At 40.7% G+C, this 17,243-nt stretch overlaps 1 protein-coding gene across 15 annotated transcripts in view; it reads right to left on the reverse strand.

The window, feature by feature from the left end:
- Positions 1–539: 539 nt before the first annotated feature.
- The window catches only part of TSGA10 (testis specific 10), a 169,502-nt gene continuing 152,798 nt past the window's right edge, over positions 540–17,243 (reverse strand). For all 15 annotated transcript variants that reach the window (XM_063649195.1, XM_063649199.1, XM_063649197.1 and 12 more), the window contains one exon: positions 540–1,506. In XM_063649195.1, coding sequence (XP_063505265.1) covers positions 1,482–1,506 — 25 coding nt within the window. In that variant the 3' untranslated portion in view covers positions 540–1,481. The remainder of the gene's footprint in view (positions 1,507–17,243) is intronic.

Here is a 17,243-nt window from a genome sequence, read left to right on the forward strand (position 1 = left end):
AAGTAAAGCATACTTTCAATCAAACATGGAAATATTTTCTTACATACTTCATTCCTGCTTCCTTCATGCTCCCTTCCCACATACTGCCCTCCACACATAACATGTATTAAGTGCATATGACAGTAACATTCAGCTCTTTATCAGCTCTTCTAGGTGGATAGATTAAAGTTAATGTGATGATCTAGTGCTAAGGTCATTGAGTCACCCAAGAAAGATGAATTTTTCATGTTTATCAACATCTTATTTAATAATAGCAAGGACAACTTTTTTGCATATTATTTTTTAAAATGCTTATAAAAGGGTATTTTACTTTAAATTATTAATTCTTTAACCAATCTGTAATTAATGTCTTAAACCAGATGACTGAACCTGAAGGTTTTAAAAAAGCAAACTACAGTGAATATGTAGCATGAAATGATAGTAAAATATCAGCATGCTAGTGATTAAACAAAACCTAAATCAGAGCACTTTCCTACATCACTATAGTCATATTGAATAGTGACTATATAAAATGAGAAATTGTCTACATCATATGAATACTATTAATGACAAGCATTTTTTTATTAAAATGGCAAGAATACAAATAGTTTATATCAGTAAAATACAGTAGCATTCAGGCTCTAATACGAACATTACATCAAAGCCTATGGATAGATAAGGTAAGAGATTTAGGAAATTGGGGGAGGAAGGAAACATCACTTATCTTGTCACTCTAGATTACAGACAGCTGCCACAGACAATAAAATAAAATGGCAATTAAATTGATTGCAGTACTTGAAAGAAAACTTATTAAAAATACAGATTTTTAATAAAATCTTACATTCTTGACAGATATATCATCACCTACCTTTCTAAAAGCAGTAGTAGTAAACACAATTGTAGAATATGTATGTTACTTAGTCTCTGAGTGGTACAATATTATAGATTTTAAAACCCTGACAACATTCCTACTTTCTGCTGCTTCAATATCAGATTATGGCATGGAATTTATGTAAGGTTGGTTCCAAAATGGAATATCAGATCCCAGACCAGTATCAGTAAGTTGTACCCATTTTGGCACAGATGTTCCAGCCATGAAAACACAAATCACAAAGAAAAAAAGTTAACCAACCAATTATTTGAGAAACCAAGAAAGGAAAGGAAATCAGTTTTGTAAAAACACTTTTCCCTGTTTTAATAAGCTTCTTTATTTACTCCGGATAGTGAACATAATAGTGTTCAATAGTGAAGTAAGCAGATTTTACACTCACTATCACTGCATGGATAGAAAGAGCCATATACATTTTTGTTTTTATAGGTCATCTCAGATCACTGCAACATGGCACATTAGAACAGAGATTCAGAGACACAAAGTTAATAAATACATTTAACATTGCCAAGCATTTAAAAGATAAATGCACTCATGTAGCAAAAAAAAAAAAAAAAAAAAATCAGTTTGTAACTTTGACCTTTCTCAGGGATTTGAAGAATCATTTCAGGTGTCAGAAATCTCTGTAGCAAAGATTCCTATAAGAGAAAAAATCATGCTGTTTAATATTTTTAATTCAGCTTTTTCAACATGTGTAACAAATTTATTCTAGTAAGTGTATCACTTCAGCAAAACGTAAGATTTTTCTTTGTTTCTATGAAGGAAAACAAAAAATATATACTTTTTCACTCAGTTTTCACAAACTGTGGTACATTCATACCATGGAATACTATTCAACAATAAATAGGAATGAACTATTGATACTTACAGCAGCTTGGATGGATCTCACGGGCATTATGCTGAATGAGAAAAGTCAATCTCAAAAGGTTATCTCAAAACGACAGAATTATAGAGATGGAGAAGAAAGTAGTGTTTCCCAGGAGACAGGGAGATGAAGAAGGGCAGGGCTACAACTATAAATAGGCATAATGAGGGAGTGAATTCTTTGGTGCTGATGGAACAACTTCCCATCTTGATCATAGTTGTGCAGTGTGGGTTGTAAAAAATATATATATACACATACAAACAAATGAGTGCATCTACAAACTAGTGAAATCTGAATAAGGCCTTTAGACTAGTTAATCACATTGTGCTAATGTCAATATCCCAGTTTGTAAGATATTCCATTATAGAAGCTGGGGTAAGGATATGTGGGACTGTCTGTAGTATTTTTGCAACTACTTGTGAGACTATAATCATTTTATTTTTATTTTTTAATTACTATTTTTTTGAGACAGAGTCTCACTCTGTCACCCAGGCTGAAGTGCAGTGACACGACCTCAGCTTACTGCAACCTCTGCCCCCCAGGTTCAAGCAAATCTCATGCCTCAGCCTCATGAGTAGCTGGCATTACAGACATGCGCCACCATGCCCAGCTAATGTTTGTATTTTTAGTAGAGATGGGGTTTTGCCACGTTGGCCAGGCTGGTCTCAAACTTCTGGCCTCAAATGATCTTCCCACCTCAGCCTCCCAAAGTTCTGGGATTATAGTCAGGAGCCACTGCGTATGGCCAAGACTATAATCATTAAAAAAAAGTACCTGTGGTACATCTATACTATGGAATACTACTCAGCAGTTAAAAGGAATATGTGACAACTACTAATACATGCAGCAACCCGGATAAATCTGAAATATATTATGCTGGGTGAAAGTCAACCACTAGAGGCTGCATACTGTATGATTCCATTTACGTGACAACCTGGGAAAGGCAAAACTAGAGAGGCAGGAAACAGAGCAGTGGTTAGAGGAAAGTAAATTCAGTGTGATGTCTGTTGTCTAGATAATAGGTGCTGTCAAAGGACACCATTTGAAACTCATAGTAAAAGGTTAAGTGAGAAAAAAGGTGATTAAGGGCATTGTTAATCATATTAATAGAAAGGTAACAACTAAAATAAAATAAACTCTTCATAAAAGCCAAAAGAAATTTGTTAAAAAGCAAAGACTGATCAAATGAAGAAATACAACAAATATCACATAGTACAGAAAGTAATTATAACTATTGATGTGACATAACAGTCATATCAATAATGTAAAAGATTTTAACTTATCTATTTTATTTATACTGTTCTATTCTATTTTTGAGACAGGGTCTCATTCTGTTGCCCAGGCTAGAATGCAGTGGCACGATTATGGCTTACTGCAGCCATGACCCTCCAGGCTCAGTTGATCCTCTCACCTCAGCCTACCAAGTAGCTGGAAATACAGGCACGTGCCACCACATCTGGCTAATTTTTTTTGTGTGTGTATTTTTTGTAGAGATGGGGTTTCACCATTGCCCAGGCTGGTCTCTAACTCCTGGGCTCAAGTGATCTGTCTGCCTCAGTCTCCCAAAGTGCTAGGATTACATGTGTGAGCAACCACGCCCAGTGTAACTCACCTATTTTTTAAAAAGATTTTCAAAATGGCCGGGTGTGGTGGCTCACGCCTGTAATCCTAGCACTTTGGGAGGCTGAGGCGAGTGGATTACCTGAGGTCAGGAGTTTGAGACCAGCCTGGTCAACATGGTGAAACCCTGTCTCTACTAAAAATACAAAAACTAGGCCAGGTGTGGTGGCTCATGCCTGTAATCCCAGCACTTTGGGAGGCCAAGGCAGATGGATCACCTGAGGTCAGGAGTTCGAGACCACCCTGCCCAACATGGCAAAACCCCATCTCTACTAAAAAAAAAATGAGCTGGATGTAGTGATGGACACCTGTAATCTCAGCTACTCAGGGAGGCTGAGGCAGGAGAATCACTTGAACCTGGAAGGTGGAGGTTGCAGGGAGCTGAGATCCTGCCATTGCACTCCAGTCTGGGGGACAAGAGTGAAACTCTGACTTTAAAAAAAAAAAAAAAAAAGGGGGGGAGGGATCGTTCCAAGATGGTCGAATAGGAACAGCTCCGGTCCACAGCTCCCAGTGTAAGCGACACAGAAGACGGGTGATTTCTGCATTTCCAAGTGAGGTACCAGGTTCATCTCACTGGGACTTGTTGGACAGTGGGTGCAGCCCACAGAGTGTGAGCCAAAGCAGGGCGGGGCATCACCTCACATGGGAAGCACTAGGGGTCAGAGAATTCCCTTTCCTAGCGCTTGGGACACTCCCGCCCTAATACTGCGCTTTTTCAATGGTCTTTGCAAACAGCACACCAGGAGATTATATCCCATGCCTGGCTCGGTGGGTCCCACACCCATGGACCCTGCTCACTGCTAGCACAGCAGTCCGAGATCGAACTGCGAGGTGGCAGCAAGGCTGGGAGAGGGCCATCCAACATTGCTGAGGCTTGACTTGGTAAACAAAGCAGCCCGGAAGCTCGAACTGGGTGGAGCCCACCGCAGCTCACTGAGGCCGGCCTACCTCTGTAGACTTCACCTCTGGGGACAGGGCATAGCTGAACAAAAGGCAGCAGAAACTTCTGCAGACTTAAACGTCCCTGTCTGACAGCTTTGAAGAGAGCAGTGGTTCTCCCAGCACGGAGTTTGAGATCTGAGAACGGACAGACTGCCTCCTCAAGTGGGTCCCTGACCCCCTAGTAGCCTAACTGGGGGACACCTCCCAGTAGGGGCAAACTGACACCTCATACAGCCAGGTGCCCATCTGAGATGAAGCTTCCAGAGGAAGGATCAGGAAGCAATATTTGCTGTTCTGCAGACTCTGCTGGTGATGCCCAGGCAAACAGGATCTGGAGTGGACCTCCAGCAAACTCCAACAGACCTGCAGCTGAGGGTCCTGACTGTTAGAAGGAAAACTAACAAACAGAAAGGAATAGCATCAACATCAACAAAAAGGACACCCACACCAAAATCCCATCTGTAGGTCACCAACATCAAAGACCAAAGGTAGATTAAAACCACAAAGATGGGGAGAAACCAGAGCAGAAAAGCTGAAAATACCAAAAATCAGAGCATCTCTTCTCCTCCAAAGGAACACAGCTCCCCACCAGCAATGGAACAAAACTGGACAGAGAATGACTTTAACGAGTTGACAAAAGTAGGCTTCAGAGGATCAGTAATAACTAACTTCTCTGAGCTAAAGGAGGATGTTCGAACCCATCGCAAAGAAGCTAAAAACCTTGGAAAAAGATTAGATGAATGGCTAACTAGAATAAACAGCATAGAGAAGACCTTAAATGACCTGATGGAGCTAAAAACCATGGCACGAAAACTACATGATGCATGCACAAGCTTCAGTAGCCAATTCGATCAACTGGAAGAAAAGGTATCAGTGATTGAAGATCAAATGAATGAAATGAAGCGAGAAGAGAAGTTTAGAGAAAAAACAATAAAAAGAAACGAACAAAGCCTCCAAGAAATATGGGACTATGTGAAAAGACCATATCTATGTCTGATTGGTGTACCTGAAAGTGACGGGGAGAATGGAACCAAGTTGGAAAACACTCTGCAGGATATTATCCAGGAGAACTTCCCCAATCTAGTAAGGCAGGCCAACATTCAGATTCAGGAAATATAGAGAACGCCACAAAGATACTCCTCGAGAAGAGCAACTCCAAGACACATAATTGTCAGATTCACCAAAGTTGAAATGAAGGGAAAATGTTAAGGGCAGCCAGAGAGAAGGGTTGGGTTACCCAAAAGGGGAAGCCCATCAGACTAACAGCTGATCTCTCAGCAGAAACTACAAGCCAGAAGAGAGTGGGGGCCAATATTCAACATTCTCAAAGAAAAGAATTTTCAACCCAGAATTTCATATCCAGCCAAACTAAGCTTCATAAGTGAAGGAGAAATAAAATACTTTACAGACAAGCAAATGCTAAGAGATTTTGTCACCACCAGGCCTGCCCTAAAAGAGCTCCTGAAGGAAGGACTAAACATGGAAAGGAACAACCGGTACCAGCCACTGCAAAAACATGACAAATTGTAAAGACCATCGAGGCTAGGAAGAAACTGCATCAACTAACAAGCAAAATAACCAGCTAACATCATAATGACAGGATCAAATTCACACATAACACTATTAACCTTAAATGTAAATGGGCTAAATGCTCCAATTAAAAGACACAGACTGGCAAGTTAGATAAAGAGTCAAGACCCATCAGTGTGCTGTATTCAGGAGACCCATCTCACATGCAGAGACACACATAGGCTCAAAATAAAGGGATGGAGGAAGGTCTAACAAGCAAATGGAAAACAAACAAAAAAAAAAGCAGGGGTTACAATCCTAGCCTCTGATTAAACAAACTTTTTTTTTTTGTGAGATGGAGTATCGCTCTGTCACCCAGGCTGGAGTGCAGTGGTGCGATCTTGGCTCACTGCAACCTCCACCTCCCAGGTTCAAGCAATTCTCTGCCTCAGCCTCCTGAGTAGCCGAGATTATAGGCAAGTGCCACCATGCTTGGCTAATTTTTGTATTTTTAGTAGAGATGGGGTTTCACCATCTCGGCCAGGCTGGTCTTGAACTCCTGACCTTGGGATCCACCTGCCTCGGCCTCCCAAAGTGCTGGGATTATAGGTGTAAGCCACCGTGCCTGGCCTAAAACAGACTTTAAACCAACAAACATCAAAAGAGACAAAGAAAGCCATTACATAATGGTAAAGGGATCAATTCAACAAGAAGAGCTAACTATCCTAAATATATATGCACTCAATCAATACAGGAGCACCCAGATTCATAAAGCAAGTCCTTAGAGATGTACAAAGAGACTTAGACGTCCACACAATAATAATGGGAGACTTTAACACCCCACTGTCAACATTAGACAGATCAACGAGACAGAAACTTAACGAAGATATCCAGGACTTGAACTCAGCTCTGCACCAAGTGGACCTAATAGACATCTACAGAACACTCTAACCCAAATAAAAAGAATATACATTCTTCTCAGCACCACATCACACTTATTCCAAAATTGACCACATAGTTGGAAGTAAAGCACTCCTTAGCAAATGTAAAAGAACATAAATTATAACAAACTGTCTCTCTGACCATAGTGTAATCAATCAAATTAGAACTCAGGATTAAGAAACTGACTCAGAACTGCACAACTACATGGAAACTGAACAACCTGCTCCTGAATGACTGCTGGGTAAATAAAGAAATGAAGGCAGAAAGATGTTATTTGAAACTAATGAGAACAAAGACACAACATACCAGAATCTCTGGGACACATTCAAAGCAGTGTGTAGAGGGAAATTTATACCATTAAATGCCCACAAGAGAAAGCAGGAAAGATCTAAAATTGACAACGTAACATCACAATTAAAAGAACTAGAGAAGCAAGAGCAAACACATTCAAAAGCTAGCAGAAGACAAGAAATAACTAAGATCAGAGCAGAACTGAAGGAAATAGAGACACAAAAAACCCTTCAAAAAATCAATGAATCCAGGAGCTGGTTTTTTGAAAAGATCAACAAAATTGATAGACCGCTAGCAAGACTAATAAAGAAGAAAAGACAGAAGAATCAAATAGATGCAATAAAAAATGATAAAGGGGACATCACCACTGATCCCACGGAAATGCAAACTACCATGAGAGAATACTATAAACACCTCTATGCAAATAAACTAGAAAATCTAGAAGAAATGGACAAATTCCTGGATACATACACCCTCCCAAGACTAAACCAGGAAGAAGTTGAATCTCTGAATAGACCAATAACAGGCTCTGAAATTGAGGCAATAATTAATAGCTTACCAACCAAAACAAGTCCAACACCAGACAGATTCACAGCCGAACTCTACCAGAGGTACAAAGAGGAGCTGGTACTATTCCTTCTGAAGCTATTCCAATCAATATAAAAAGAGGGAATCCAGACACAATAAAAAATGATAAAGGGGATATAACCACCGATCCCACAGAAATACAAACTACCATCAGAAAATACTACAAACACCTCTACGCAAAGAAACTAGAAAATCTAGAAGAAATGGATAAATTCCTCGACACATACACCCTCCCAAGACTAAACCAGGAAGAAGTTGAATCTCTGAATAGACAAATAACAGGCTCTGAAATTGTGGCAATAATCAATAGCTTACCAACCAAAAAAAGTCCAGGACCAGATGGATTCACAGCTGAATTCTACCAGAGGTACAAGCAGGAGCTGGTACCATTCCTTCTGAAACTATTCCAATCAATAGAAAAAGAGGGAATCCTCCCTAACTCATTTTATGAGGCCAGCATCATCCTGATACCAAAGGCTGGCAGAGACACAACAAAAAAGGAGAATTTTAGACCAATATCCTTGATGAACATTGATGCAAAAATCCTCAATAAAATACTGGCAAACCGAATCCAGCAGCACATCAAAAAGCTTATCCACCATGATCAAGTCGGCTTCATCCCTGGGATGCAAGGCTGGTTCAACATATGAAAATCAATAAATGTAATCCAGCATATAAACAGAACCAAAGACAAAAACCACATGATTATCTCAATAGATGCAGAAATGACAAAATTCAACAGCCCTTCATGCTAAAAACTCTCAATAAATTAGTTATTGATGGGACGTTTCTCAAAATAATAAGAGCTATCTATGACAAACCCACAGCCAATATCATACTGAATGGGCAAAAACTGGAAGCATTACCTTTGAAAACTGGCACGAGACAGGGATGCCCTCTCTCACCACTCCTATTCAACATAGTGTTGGAAGTGCTGGCCAGGGCAATCAGGCAGCAGAAGGAAATAAAGGGTATTCAAATAGGAAAAGAGGAAGTCAAATTGTCCCTGTTTGCAGAAGACATGATTGTATATCTAGAAAACCCCATTGTCTCAGCCCAAAATCTCCTTAAGCTGATAAGCAACTTCAGCAAAGTCTCAGGATACAAAATCAACATGCAAAAATCACAAGCATTCTTATGCACCAATAACAGACAAACAGAGAGCCAAATCAGGAGTGAACTCCCATTCACAATTGCTTCAAAGAAAATAAAATACCTAGGAATCCAACTTACAAGGGATGTGAAGGACCTCTTCAAGGAGAACTACAAACCACTGCTCAATGAAATCAAAGAGGATACAAACAAATGGAAGAACATTCCATGCTCACGGATAGGAAGAATCAATATAGTGAAAATGGCCATACTGCAAGGTAATTTATAGATTTAATGCCATCCCCATCAAGCTACCAATGACTTTCTTCACAGAACTGGAAAAAACTACTTTAAAGTTCATATGGAACCAAAAAAGAGCCTTCATCGCCAAGGCAATCTTAAGCCAAAAGAAGAAAGCTGGAGGCATGACGCCATGTGACTTCAAACTATACTAAAAGGCTACAGTAACCAAAACAGCATGGTACTGGTACCAAAACAGAGATATAGATCAATGGAACAGAACAGAGCCCTCAGAAATAATGCTGCATATCTACAACCATCTGATCTTTGACAAACCTGAGAAAAACAAGAAATGGGGAAAGGATTCCCTATTTAATAAATGGTGCTGGGAAAACTGGCTAGCCATATGTAGAAAGCTGAAACTGGATCCCTTCCTTACACCTCATACAAAAATTAATTCAAGATCGATGAAAGACTTACATGTTTGACCTAAAACCATAAAAACCTTAGAAGAAAACCTAGGCAATACCATTCAGGACATAGGCATGGGCAAGGACTTCATGTCTAAAACACTAAAAGCAATGGTAACAAAAGCCAAAATTGAGAAATGGGATCTAATTAAACTAAAGAGCTTCTGCACAGCAAAAGAAACTACCATCAGAGTGAACAGGCAACCTACAAAATGGGAGAATATTTTCACAACCTACAAATCTGACAAAGGGCTACTATCCAGAATCTACAATGAACTCCAACAAATTTACAAGAAAAAAAACAAACAACCCCATGAAAAAGTGGGCGAAGGATATGAACAGACACTTCTCAAAAGAAGACATTTATGCAGCCAACAGACACATGAAAAAATGCTCATCATCACTGGCCATCAGAGAAATGCAAATCAAAACCACAATTAGATACCATCTCACACCAGTTACAATGGCGATCATTAAAAAGTCAGGAAACAACAGGTGCTGGAGAGGATGTGGAGAAATAGGAACACTTTTACACTGTTGGTGGGACTGTAAACTAGTTCAACCATTGTGGAAGTCAGTGTGGCGATTCCTCAGGGATCTAGAACTAGAAATACCATTTGACCCAGCCATCCCACTACTGGGTATATACCCAAAGGATTATAAATCATGCTGCTATAAAGACACATGCACACGTATGTTTATTCCGGCACTATTCACAATAGGAAAGACTTGGAACCAACCCAAGTGTCCAACAACGATAGACTAGATTAAGAAAATGTGGCACATATACACCATGGAATACTATGCAGCCATAAAAAATGATGAGTTCATGTCCTTTGTAGGGACATGGATGAAACTGGAAACCATCATTCTCAGCAAACTATCGCAAGGACAAAAAACCAAACACCGTATGTTCTCACTCATAGGTGGGAATTGAACAATGAGAACACATGGACACAGGAAGGGGAACATCACACTCCCGGGATTGTTGTGGGGTGGGGGGATGGGGGAGGGATAGCATTTGGAGATATACCTAATGCTAAATGACGAGTTAATGGGTGCAGCACACCAACATGGCACATGTATACATATGTAACAAACCTGCACATTGTGCACATGTACCCTAAAACTTAAAGTATAATAATAATAAAATAAAATAAAAAAAGGAAAAGAGGGAATCCTCCCTAACTCATTTTATGAGGCCAGCGTCATCCTGATACCAAAGCCTGGCAGAGACACAACAAAAAAGGAGAATTTTAGACCAACATCTGTAATGAACATCAGTGAAAATTCCTCAATAAAATACTGGCAAACCAAATCCAGCAGCACATCAAAAAGCTTATACACCATGATCAAGCGGGCTTCATCGCTGGGATGCAAAACTGGTTCAACATATGCAAAATAAATGTAATCCATCATATAAACAGAACCAAAGACAAAAACCACATGAGTATCTCAATAGATGCAAAAGCCTTTGACAAAATTCCACAGCCGTTTATGCTAAAAACTCTCAATAAACTAGGTATTGATGGAATGTATCTCAAAATAATAAGAGCTATTTGTGACAAACCCACAGCCAATATCATACTGAATGGGAAAAAATTGGAAGCATTCCCTTTGAAGACTGGCACAAGACAGGGATGCCCTCTCTCACCACTCCTATTCAACATAGTGTTGGAAGTTCTGGCCAGGGCAGTCAGGCAGGAGAAAAAAACAAAGGGTATTCAATTAGGAAAAGAGGAAGTCAAATTGTCTCTGTTTGCAGATGACATGATTGTATATTTAGAAAACCCCATTGTCTCAGCCCAAAATCTCCTTAAGCTGATAAGCAACTGCAGCAAAGTCTCAGGGTACAAAACCAATGTACAAAATTCACAAGCATTCCTACACACCAGTAACAGACAGAGAGCCAAATCATGAGTGAACTCCCATTCACAATTGCTTCAAAGAGAATAAAATACTTAGGAATCCAACTTACAAGGGACGTGAAGGACCTCTTCAAGGAGAACTACAAACCACTGCTCAACGAAATAAAAGAGGATACAAACAAATGGAAGAACATTCCATGCTCATGGATAGGAAGAATCAATATCGTGAAAATGGCCATACTGCCCAAGGTAATTTATAGATTTAATGCCATCCCCATCAAGCTACCAATGACTTTCTTCACAGAATTGGAAAAAACTACTTTAAAGTTCATATGGAACCAAAAAGGAGCCCACATTGCCAAGGCAATCCTAAGCCAAAAGAACAGAGCTGGAGGCATCATGCTACCTGACTTCAAACTATACTACAAGGCTACAGTAACCAAAACAGCATGGTACTGGTACCAAAACAGAGATATAGACCAATGGAACAGAACAGAGTCCTCGGAAATAATACCACACATCCACAACCATCTGATCTTTGATAAACCTGAGAAAAACAAGCAATGGGGAAAGGATTCCCTATTTAATAAATGGTGCTGGGAAAACTGGCTAGCCATATGTAGAAAGCTGAAACTGGATCCCTTCCTTACACCTTATACAAAAATTAATTCAAGATGGATTAAAGATTTAAATGTTTGACCTAAAACCATAAGAACCCTAGAAGAAAATCTAGGCAATACCATTCAAGACATAGGCATGGGCAAGGACTTCATGTCTAAAACACGGAAAGCAACGGTAACAAAAGCCAAAATTGACAAATGGGATCTAATTAAACTAAAGAGCTTCTGCACAGCAAAAGAAACTACCATCAGAGTGAACAGGTAACCTACAGAATGGGAGATAATTTTTGCAATCTACCCATCTGACAAAGGGCTAATATCCAGAATCTACAAAGAACTTCAACAAATTTACAAGAAAAAAACAAACAACCCCATCAAAAAGTGGGCGAAGGATATGAACAGACACTTCTCAAAAGAAGACATTTATGCAGCCAACAGACACATGAAAAAATGCTCATCATCACTGGCCATCAGAGAAATGCAAATCAAAACCGCAATGATATACCATCTCACACCAGATAGAATGGCGATCATTAAAAAGTCAGGAAACAACAGGTACTGCAGAGGATGTGGAGAAATAGGGACACTTTTACACTGTTGGTGGGAGTGTAAACTAGTTCAACCATTGTAGAAGACAGCGTGGCAGTTCCTCAAGGATCTAGAACTAGAAATACCATTTGACCCAGCGATCCCATTACTGGGTATATACCCAAAGGATTATAAATCATGCTATTACAAAGACACATGCACACGTATGTTTATTGTGGCACTATTCACAATAGCAAAGACTTGGAACCAACCCAAATGTCCATCAATGATAGACTGGATTAAGAAAACGGGGCACATATACACCATGGAATACTATGCAGCCATAAAAAATGATGAGCTCATGTCCTTTGTAGCGACATGGGTGAAGCTGGAAACCATCATTCTGAGCCAACTATCACAAGGACAGAAAACCAAACACCACATGTTCTCATTCATAGGTGGGAACTGAACAACGAGAACACTTGGACACAGGAAGGGGAGCATCACACACTGGGGCCTGTTGTAGGGTGGGAGGCGGGAGGAGGGATAGCATCAGGAGGAATACCTAATGTAAATGACGAGTTAATGGTTGCAGCACAGCAACATGGCACATGTATACATATGTAAGAAACCTGCACATTGTGCACATGCACCCTAGAACTTAGAGTATAATAATAAATAATAAAAAAGGGTGTAAATTTCTCAAAAAAATTCACAATGACTCATAAAGCAAAACTCAAGAGGAGGAGCCAAGATGGCCGAATAGGAACAGCTCCGGTCTACAGCTCCCAGCGCGAGTGACGCAGAAGACGGGTGATTTCTGCATTTCCATCTGAGGTACCGTGTTCATCTCACTAGGGAGTGCCAGACAGTGGGCGCAGGTCAGTGGGTGAGTGCACCGTGCGCCAGCCGAAGCAGGGGCGAGGCATTGCCTCACTCGGGAAGCGCAAGGGGTCAGGGAGTTCCCCTTCCAGGGGTGACAGACGCACCTGGAAAATCGGGCCACTCCCACCCGAATACTGTGCGTTTCCGACGGGCTTAGGAACCGGTGCCCCAGGAGAGTATAGCCCGCACCTGGCTCAGAGGGTCCTACGCCCACGGAGTCTCGCTGATTGCTAGCACAGCTGTCTGAGATCAAACTGCAAAGCGGCAGCGAGGCTGGGGGAGGGGCGCCCGCCATTGCCCAGGCTCGCTTAGGTAAACAAAGCAGCCTGGAAGCTTGAACTGGGTGGAGCCCACCACAGCTGAAGGAGGCCTGCCTGCCTCTGTAGGCTCCACCTCTGGGGGCAGGGCACAGACAAACAAAAAGACAGCAGTAACCTCTGCAGACTTAAATGTCCCTGTCTGACAGCTGTGAGGAGAGCAGTGGTTCTCCCAGCACGAAGCTGGAGATCTGAGAACCGGCTGACTGCCTCCTCAAGTGGGTTACTGACCCCTGACCCCCGAGCAGCCTAACTGGGAGGCACCCCCCAGCAGGGGCAGACTGACACCTCACACGGCCGGCCAGGTACTCCAACAGACCTGCAGCTGAGGGTTCTGTCTGTTAGAAGGAAAACTAACAGAAAGGACATCCACACCAAAAACCCATCTGTACATCACCATCATCAAAGACCAAAAGTAGATAAAACCACAAAGATGGGGAAAAAACAGAGCAGAAAAACTGGAAACTCTAAAAAGCAGAGTACCTCTCCTCCTCCAAAGGAACGCAGTTCCTCACCAGCAACGGAACAAAGCTGGACGGAGAATGACTTTGACGAGCTGAGAGAAGAAGGCTTCAGACGATCAAATTACTCCGAGCTACGGGAGGATATTCAAACCAAAGGCAAAGAAGTTGAAAACTTTGAAAAAAATTTAGAAGAATGTATAACTAGAATAACCAATACAGAGAAGTGCTTAAAGGAGCTGATGGAGCTGAAAACCAAGGCTCGAGAACTACGTGAAGAATGCAGAAGCCTCAGGAGCCGATGCGATCAAATGGAAGAAAGGGTATCAGCCCTGGAAGATGAAATGAATGAAATGAAGCGAGAAGGGAAGTTTAGAGAAAAAAGAATAAAAAGAAACGAGCAAAGCCTCCAAGAAATGTGGGACTATGTGAAAAGACCAAATCTACGTCTGATTGGTGTACCTGAAAGTGACGGGGAGAATGGAAACAAGTTGGAAAACACTCTGCAGGATATTATCCAGGAGAACTTCCCCAATCTAGCAAGGCAGGCCAACATTCAGATTCAGGAAATACAGAGAACGCCACAAAGATACTCCTCGAGAAGAGCAACTCCAAGACACATAATTGTCAGATTCACCAAAGTTGAAATGAAGGAAAAAATGTTAAGGGCAGCCAGAGAGAAAGGTCGGGTTACCATCAAAGGGAAGCCCATCAGACTAACAGCGGATCTCTCGGCAGAAACCCTACAAGCCAGAAGAGAGTGGGGGCCAATATTCAACATTCTTAAAGAAAAGAATTTTCAACCCAGAATTTCATATCCTGCTAAACTAAGCTTCATAAGTGAAGGAGAAATAAAATACTTTACAGACAAGCAAATGCTGAGAGATTTTGTCACCACCAGGCCTGCCCTAAAAGAGCTCCTGAAGGAAGCGCTAAACATGGAAAGGCACAACCGGTACCAGCCACTGCAAAATCATACCGAAATGTAAAGACCATCGAGACTAGGAAGAGACTGCATCAACTAACGAGAAAAATATCCAGCTAACATCATAATGACAGGATCAGATTCACACATAACAATATTAACTTTAAATGTAAATGGACTAAATGCTCCAATTAAAAGACACAGACTGGCAAATTGGATAAAGACTCAAGACCCATCAGTGTGCTGTATTCAGGAAACCCATCTCACGTGCAGAGACACACATAGGCTCAAAATAAAAGGATGGAGGAAGATCTACCAAGCAAACGGAAAACAAAAAAAGGCAGGGGTTGCAATCCTAGTCTCTGATAAAACAGACTTTAAACCAACAAAGATCAAAAGAGACAAAGAAGGCCATTACATAATGGTAAAGGGATTAATTCAACAAGAAGAGCTAACTATCCTAAATATATATGCACCCAATACAGGAGCACCCAGATTCATAAAGCAAGTCCTGAGTGACCTACAAAGAGACTTAGACTCCCACACATTAATAATGGGAGACTTTAACACCCCACTGTCAACATTAGACAGATCAACGAGACAGAAAGTCAACAAGGATACCCAGGAATTGAACTCAGCTCTGCACCAAGCGGACCTAATAGACATCTACAGAACTCTCCACCCCAAATCAACAGAATATACATTTTTTTCAGCACCACACCATACCTATTCCAAAATTGACCATATACTTGGAAGTAAAGCTCTCCTCAATAAATGTAAAAGAACAGAAATTGTAACAAACTGTCTCTCAGATCACAGTGCAATCAAGCTGGAACTCAGGATTAAGAATCTCACTCAAAACCGCTCAACTACGTGGAAACTGAACAACCTGCTCCTGAATGACTACTGGGTACATAACGAAATGAAGGCAGAAATAAAGATGTTCTTTGAAACCAACGAGAACCAAGACACAACATACCAGAATCTCTGGGATGCATTCAAAGCAGTGTGTAGAGGGAAATTTATAGCACTAAATGCCCACAAGAGAAAGCAGGAAAGATCCAAAATTGACACCCTAACATCACAATTAAAAGAACTAGAAAAGCAAGAGGAAACACATTCAAAAGCTAGCAGAAGGCAAGAAATAACTAAAATCAGAGCAGAACTGAAGGAAATAGAGACACAAAAAACCCTTCAAAAAATAAATGAATCCAGGAGCTGGTTTTTTGAAAGGATCAACAAAATTGATAGACCGCTAGCAAGATTAATAAAGAAAAAAAGAGAGAAGAATCAAATAGATGCAATAAAAAATGATAAAGGGGATATCACCACCGATCCCACAGAAATACAAACTACCATCAGAGAATATTACAAACACCTCTATGCAAATAAACTAGAAAATCTAGAAGAAATGGATAAATTCCTCAACACATACACTCTCCCAAGACTAAACCAGGAAGAAGTTGAATCTCTGAATAGACCAATAACAGGAGCTGAAATTGTGGCAATAATCAATAGCTTACCAACCAAAAAAAGTCCAGGACCAGATGGGTTCACAGCCGAATTCTACCAGAGGTACAAGGAGGAGCTGGTACCATTCCTTCTGAAACTATTCCAATCAATAGAAAAAGAGGGAATCCTCCCTAACTCATTTTATGAGGCCAGCATCATCCTGATACCAAAGCCTGGCAGAGACACAACAAAAAAAGAGAATTTTAGACCAATATCCTTGATGAACATTGATGCAAAAATCCTCAATAAGGTACTGGCAAACAGAATCCAGCAGCACATCAAAAAGCTTATCCACCATGATCAAGTGGGCTTCATCCCTGGGATGCAAGGCTGGTTCAATATACGCAAATCAATAAATGTAATCCAGCATATAAACAGAACCAAAGACAAAAACCACATGATTATCTCAATAGATGCAGAAAAGGCCTTTGACAAAATTCAACAACCCTTCATGCTAAAAACTCTCAATAAATTAGGAATTGATGGGATGTATCTCAAAATAATAAGAGCTATTTATGACAAACCCACAGCCAATATCGTACTGAATGGGCAAAAACTGGAAGCATTCCCTTTGAAAACTGGCACAAGACAGGGATGCCCTCTCTCGCCACTTCTATTCAACATAGTGTTGGAAGTTCTGGCCAGGGCAATTAGGCAGGCGAAGGAAATAAAGGGTATTCAATTAGGAAAAGAGGAA

Source organism: Pongo pygmaeus, chromosome 12, assembly GCF_028885625.2.
Source record: "Pongo pygmaeus isolate AG05252 chromosome 12, NHGRI_mPonPyg2-v2.0_pri, whole genome shotgun sequence".
Classification (NCBI taxonomy): domain Eukaryota; kingdom Metazoa; phylum Chordata; class Mammalia; order Primates; family Hominidae; genus Pongo; species Pongo pygmaeus.